Below are 7,500 nucleotides of genomic sequence, written 5' to 3' on the forward strand. Positions count from 1 at the left end.
TCTCTGTGTCTCTCTTATTTACATTTTTATGACGACTATGAAAGCAAAAGTTGTATGCATAATTGTGCTAAAACATACACGATGTGATAATTTCTAAATCGACACCACATGTCCATACACAATTCGTTTCTGACGTAGACTGGAGAAGGTAGTTACAAGTTTGTTTTACCCTACGTCACACCTGTAATGTTCCCTCCTCTCTCTTTTGTCGGACTTTACTAAGCTAACCAATACCCATTTTAAATCACAACCCGCAAAATAATTCCAGAAAACCGTGAACACAAATACACTGATTTTCATCTCGAATCTAATATATTTTTTCTAATGATCCTCGCCCCGGGGTAGTTCCCTGTTGAAAGTGAATATATGAACACGTGTTTTTCCACAAGGCGGCGTGAACTGGTATGTGCGCAGTATCACAAAATATTTCATTTTATCCCAGTAATATTGCGGCTTGCTTTCAGTCTGTTGCCAAGACTGATAATACATGAAATTCTTAATTCTTTGCATTTCCGCATAGGAAATGTATTGTTTACATGATTTTCGTACTGGAGAGATGATTTGTTGGTCAGGAAGAAAGAGAGAGAGAGAGGAGACACACCTCACAGACAGACAGTCAGATACATTGAGAGAAAGAGATAGACAGACAGTCAGACAGAGACGGAGAGGGAGAGAGAGATAGACCGAGAGAAAGAAAGAGGGGAAGAGACGCAGACATATACTTAAAAAAAAAGAAATAAAGATAGAGAGAGAGAGAGAGAAAGAGCAGGAGAGAGAGGTAGATTCACACCTCAGTGCCACACAGCAGCCGAGTCCTATTTTCTTCAATCACGTGACAGTCGTCGCGCCATGCATGCGATGCCTCGTCCACATTGTAATCCAAGAATCCTAAGTTGTGTTTCCTTGTTACTTACGGCGTTCCTCAGGGTACTATGTTTTTCAAGGCTATTATTTTTTCTTCTCGTTTTTAAGGTTTTTCGTACAGGATCTTTGTTATTTTCTTTTCATAAAGGATCGTTTTTTCTTCGCTTTATAAATGATCTTTTTTGGTTCTCATAAAGGATTTTTCTTTTTACATAAAAGATTTTTCTTTTTTTTTTCTTTTTTTTTACAAATAATCATTTTTCTTTTCTTCCCTTTAAAGGATGATCGTTGGGGGTTTTCGTAAATGATATTCATTTTGTTCTTTTCAGAAAGGATCCTCTTTATTTCTTTAATAAATGATCTTTTTTCTTCTTTTCGTAAAGGATATTTTTTTTCTTTCGTTTCTTTATCCTTTTTTATTTCTTTTCAAAAAGGATCTTCTTGTCCTCTTCTAATTCTTCCACAGATGCCTCGACTCTCCTGAGATCGTCCTGCTTCACTCGTCGACCTTCTTCTTAAACTTGTCCTTAAACTTATGTCCCTTTATCCATGGCTTATCAGCACAGACCTGGCTCGCATTTCTGATGTTGAACGTAATGCCTTGACGACAAACGTGCCCAACACTCTTCCCAGCTTCAACACCAACTTGGAAAATAATGAAACCTACCTTCTCTCTCTCTCTCTTTCCTTCCCTCCCGCCCCCCCTCTCTCTCTCTCTCTCTCTCTCTCTCTCTCTCTCTCTCTCTCTCTCTCTCTCTCTCTCTCTCTCTCTCTCTCTCTCTCTCTCTCTCTCTCTCTCTCTCTCCCTCCCTCCCCCTCTCTCTCTCTCCCTCCCTCCCTTCTTCTTCTCCCTCCCTCCCCCTCTCTTTCTCTCTCTCCAACCAGTGTTTTTTAGGTTAAATATTCGCTCCTAAATTATAATAAAAGCAATCCTTTCTCTCTCCAACCACTGTCTTTTGGAGGTAGATATTTAGTCCGAACTATCCTGGAGAACTTTTGTGTGGTTTAATTTGCAGCCAAGAAAAGGGAAGGAACTTTTCCTGTATCACCTTCCTCTGAAAAAATAAACTTTTTGCTTCGTTCAGGTGAAAAATGATATTCCCTCACTTGAGATCTTTCCTTAAAATGACCCCCATTTTGCAGCATGTAGGAGTCAAGCTGCACTTTCTTGATAATACATACAATCCTACTTCATAGTTCAACTCCTTTGGTGTTTACAGTAAGGTGGTATTCTCAGGTCGCTGTTTGAATGTTTGTGTTTAATCTTTCTCGCTCACTCATGCAGCATCTACCAGGAATCGTCATCATACAGAAACGATGCAAAATACATACATACATGAATACTTACGCGCGGGCGCATACACACACATACAGACACATGCAGATATGCATGCGTCTGTATGCGTATATGCACATATATACACAAAAACCTACTGTATATCACGTGTAATGAGGATATTTTTGTCATCATTAACAAATGTACGATTCTATTTCTTGCAGGAAAAAGACTGAGAGAAAGATCAGCAGATAAGATTAACACTTTTAGTCAAGTCGCTTTGTTGGGCAACAACTCCTCTCACAACAACAGCATGGCCTCCAGACACGCTTGCCGCATCCTCTTGCAGGTATTTACACATACCTAATATATATTTGTGTGTGTGTGTGTGTGTGTGTGTGTGAGTGTGTGTGTGCACATGTGCCAACATAAGAGGTTGGGCGTAGAGCAGGTGGAATGAAAGGAGTCTCTGCTGGAGGGTTTATTGGGGAGGAAGACGTGTGACCCGCGAGCGACCCGCGCCCCGGGTGCCGAGGGCGGAGCGGTGACGAGCGAGACCGTCGCCGTCCCTGGCTCTCCCTGCCCTGTTCTGCGACTGCCTCTTGTTCTTCCTCCACTGTCGGACGAGACATCCTTTTAGGCAGCTATTCCTTGCGAAGGTGTTTTGCTCCTTAGGCCAATGAAGGAGGAAGGCAGCTACAAGGGCCCAGGTCTGTAAGAGGGAACCATCCGGCTTTAAGCATGTCGATGACAATATACATATACATGCATTTATATATAGGCTATGCATATACATGTATAAATAAATATGTATGTATATACATATGCATATATATAAATAAATATCTATCTATATATATGTGTGTGTGTGTGTGTGTGTGTGTGTGTGTGTGCGTTTGTGTGCCTGAGTACCTTGACTTATGTTACTTTCCTCCCCCCCCCCCCTCAGATCGCTGCCTTCATGTCAGCTGCCACAGTCTCCTGTTCTGAGGAGCCCCTGCTAGTGAATTACATGATCCCCGGCAGCAGTCTCACAGAGTACAAAGGGGACAGCAGCTTCATTCACATATCTAAAGCAGACATTCCCGACAGAATCCTCATATCTATGTGCTGGGAGTCACAGAATCCAAAATGCATCGTGCACGCCCTGACAAAAGAGACGACCCTCGGTTACCTGTGTCACAACGGTACAGCTCAATACACCGTCAAGTACCAAGAGGAATTCGACTGTATGTGCTCTTCGGGAGACAGAGAGAAGGGCCAGAGAATGTATCACGATGTGTTCACCTACAAGTCTGGGCCCAAGTGGAGCATAACAGAAAATAGAACAAAGTGCGTAACGTCGGAATTTCTCCACAGTGTACCAGAATCACACACTATCAGAGTGAAAGTGTACAAGTCCGAGTCCATAAAAATAACAGTGTGCACGGAAGGTATCATGCCGTTCAAAGGGAATATGTTTAATCGGAAATATAAGGACAAATTCCTTTACTTGGAAAAGGAAGGCATTAACATAACATATCCTCTATACAAATGTGAGAATTTCAGTGGGGACATAAAAAAGAAAAACCTGAGCCAGGTGATAGACGAATATAATCTCTCGGTGTCTAACGGCCAAGAGACGCTAGTGGCTTCCCTGTATAATATCTCTAGAGTTGTTAAGCAGATGATTAGGGGAAGGAGAACCACCTCCACGCCGTTACCCACACTTGAGGATCCGAATTACCTGAGTCTCAGTATAATGACAGATCCCCCCGTTAATTCGGGGACGTTTTCATCCAAGGTTAGCGTCGGCTTGGTGGCGTTCGCGTTTTGCGCAGGACACTTCGGTCGGCCATTTATATGACGGACCAGACTTTTGAGATTTTTAAGAAAACTTTACTGCAAAGCGTGAAGTATTGAGAACATTTAGTCAGTTTCGAAAAAGAACTTCTAAGTCTTAAACTTGGTACCAATGAGCCTGTCTAAATATGAACTAGATAAGGTTAGTAAAACCGACACGAAATGCATTCTTTTCAATGTTTTTTTTTTAACTTGCGAACGCTTGTTTCTCATTGAGTACATTTCTCTCCCATCACCTGTTTTCTATCTTTGTTTTTTAAAGTCGAAGAAACTTAAAAGTAAAACAGTCCCGACTCACTTGATGAACAAATGTCAAATTGGGATATTTATTAGCATTATAAGCTAAATTTTCAGGTCAGCTATTTCAGGTCCAAAGCAAACCATATTTGTGCCAATATCTGCAGTGTCCTTGCGGTTTCTTGCAATTCTTTCATTTTTGCAGCCGAATTGTGTTTCATTTCCACCAACCTAAGCGTGCCAACCTGTCCATTCAGTTCGTCAACACGAAAGCGTGACCCATCGCTGAACATGTAAATTGTAACTTTCTATATTTTATTTTGAAACACTTCATTTGACCATTTAAGGAGTATTTAAAAGATATCACAATGAAACGCATGCGAAATTGTGATACCGGAAGGTTTAATGTATATTTTTTTTAGGCTCACGAATCATTAAAACGACATTATAAGCACCACTGAAAATGATTGAATTTCTTATTTCTATTATGTAAGAGTATTATTTTTCTGTAAGAAACAAGACTTTATAAGAATAATAAATTTACTACAAGTTTTTGAGATTCATCAAAAGGCAAATAGATGAATGAACGTTGTCGAATTTCATAGCCACAGCCAGATTCGAATCTATACATTTTGATATGAAAAAGTGACCCTTCCAATAAAGCTCCATGAATACATAAATATTAGTTTCATGTAAATGATATTTTTGTTATATGATAATAATGACGATAATAATTATAATAGTAATAATGGTAATAAAGATAATAATAGTGATAATTATTTTTAATAGAATCATTATTTTCATTACTAATCACTGTTATTATAACTATAGTAATAAAAGTAAGTATAGATATGATTTTTTTTTTTTTTTTTTTTTTTTTTTTTTTTTTGCTAGTTTGTATCTTCAAAGTCATCAGGTATCAAGAGATTCCTAGTCAAGACTATTCCTAGGAATAGTCAAGGTAATTAATGAATCGGCACAATATGAATGTATTACTTTTATTATAATTATTATCGCCATCGTCAGTGTTATTGCCATTGCCATCATTATCATTATTGCATTATCATTTACCATTTATAATAGTCAACGTTATCACTATATGAATAATAACTTTAAGAATAATGATATAGCTGGGTAGGAATGGAAAATCAATTTATGCAAATGCAGAAAATAGATGTTTTTAGGACGATTAAGTTATAATCCATAATTCTAGCATGTGATATGGCATTGGGTGCAAGCCATTCAAAAGTCAATTACCATGGCAGTTATGTTATTTATTATACATGTAATAACCCAGTGCAGTCAGGGTCGCTCTTTGTTTGAGACGGCTGGTTTTGTTCAAGCGGTACGAGACTTTGGCTCGATGGGTTTTCGTACGCCTGACAGCGTCGATGCTCCGCCCACACGGCTTGAGATAATTGCAAGTACTTGGCACTACACGAAGGCAATCAAAAGAAAATCAAAACGTTATTTTCTGTCTACTAAAATAAACATCTTTCTTTTCAATACAAAAAAGTAAAATATCAAACTGGGGACAGAAAAAAACATCTTTACCTTTATTAAAAATTATTAAAGAATGAGAAACAAAGTATGTGGCGAAAAGGAAGTGAAATAGAAACACAACAATGAATGATCAGTAATGTGTCGATTAAAACTTTATCTCATCAGAAAACAGAATATGGGTTTTCTTTACAACAGTGCAGGAATTCGTTTTTTTTTTTTTTTTTCAATGTATTTATGTCTAAATTCAAAAGCAATTGAGTTTTTTTTCTCCATAAGATCTGTTTTTTTCCTACTTTCTTAAATATTGCATTTTTAACTAAGAAATGTCTGTGCCGTTATCATCACCATAACCACCATCATCATCATCGCCATTGACATCATCGCAACATGAACGGTAAAGGAAAGAAACGTACGATATCCAGTGGTTAATAATCACTCGAAAATCGACGTTATTTTTCTCTCCAGGACTTGTTGTACTAGGACAATTGTGCCCCAGATGTAATATTTAGTGTTCATTATGAAAATGTTTTCGTTTTCTTCTGTGCATCTCTGTAAATAATTTGTGAATAAAAAGTTTTAGTCTGTGTAAATAGTTTGTAAATAAAAGCGGTTTTGTCATATTCTGTAATGTTATTCAACCTATGTTAAAAAATGTATGGATTTATCCTTCACGTTTATAATCATGAGAACAGTAATAACGATATGATGGTAAAGATTATCAATTTGATATTATTAACAACAATAATTGTAAAAATAACTAAATAATAATTTCAATAATTTTAATAAATAACACTGATTAGTGATTAATGATAATAATAATAATAACAGTAATAATAATGATAAATTAATAATGACAATGATAATAGTAGTAATGCAATTATGATGATAGTAATAATAATCATTATAATAATAATAATAATAATAACAATAAAAAGAAAATCAAAGAATAACAACAACAGCAAGCAGCAATAATGATTATGACAATGATGATAATATAATTGGTAATGGCGCCTACGCTAAAATGAAGAATCTAACCTTGCCATCCGATAGAACGTAACATTCTAAGCCTCTTTTCTTCTACAGCATTTCCTTCGCAAACCAATAATATAGGTAATAGAAAGAATGTAAAACGCAAATATTCTAGGCACTCCATGGCGCGTCCTCTTCCAGTGGCGAGTTAAAAATGGCGCGAAATCGAGGAAGTGAAGAAACAATCAGATGGATTTGTAGCGGATGACGAAGGCGAGAGAAGTCAAATGAGCCAATAGGAATTGTACCTGGCAGTGACGTCAGTTCCGTCAAATCTAGGCTGTACATAAGGTGCTGTTTCGCCTGTAACATGCGAAAAAAGCGACGGAGAGGTGAATATTTTGCTGCGGGGGCAGAGGGTTAGGACCTACTGGTCTCTTATTTACTATGAATGTGCTTTGCAACAACGATTTACTTCGATCACCCGCTTTTACCCCGCAATTTTGCGAAGGAAATGGGTGTCAGATTCGTTCGGAGCACGACGAGAGCTTTAAGAAAAAAACACATATTTCACCCGAAAAACGGTGTTAGGCTTCATTCCCAAATATACCAATAGTAATAATGATGATGATGATGATAATGATAATAATAATAACAATAACAGCAACAACAACAATTATTATAATAACAATTACAATAATAACAACAATGATAATATTAACAATAATGATGATAAGGATCAGTAATGTCAATGATAATAAGAATAACAATGATAACAATAAAATAATAATAATAACCATAAAATAGTA

The 7,500-nt window shown here is 37.1% G+C and overlaps 1 protein-coding gene across 2 annotated transcripts in view; it reads left to right on the forward strand.

Annotated features, from left to right (window-relative positions):
- Positions 1 to 6,342, forward strand: part of LOC113803233 (uncharacterized) — an 81,002-nt gene extending 74,660 nt beyond the window's left edge. Inside the window, exons 2-3 of one of the 2 annotated variants that reach the window (XM_070145154.1) lie at positions 2,365 to 2,489; positions 3,090 to 6,342. In XM_070145154.1, coding sequence (XP_070001255.1) covers positions 2,365 to 2,489; positions 3,090 to 3,986 — 1,022 coding nt within the window. In that variant the 3' untranslated portion in view covers positions 3,987 to 6,342. Of the gene's footprint in view, positions 1 to 6; positions 2,490 to 3,089 lie in introns of those variants that run through there. The other variant, XM_027353954.2, reaches the window with a different exon arrangement.
- The last annotated feature ends 1,158 nt before the right edge of the window (positions 6,343 to 7,500 follow it).

The sequence above is a fragment of the Penaeus vannamei genome, chromosome 33 (genome assembly GCF_042767895.1).
Source record: "Penaeus vannamei isolate JL-2024 chromosome 33, ASM4276789v1, whole genome shotgun sequence".
NCBI lineage: Eukaryota > Metazoa > Arthropoda > Malacostraca > Decapoda > Penaeidae > Penaeus > Penaeus vannamei.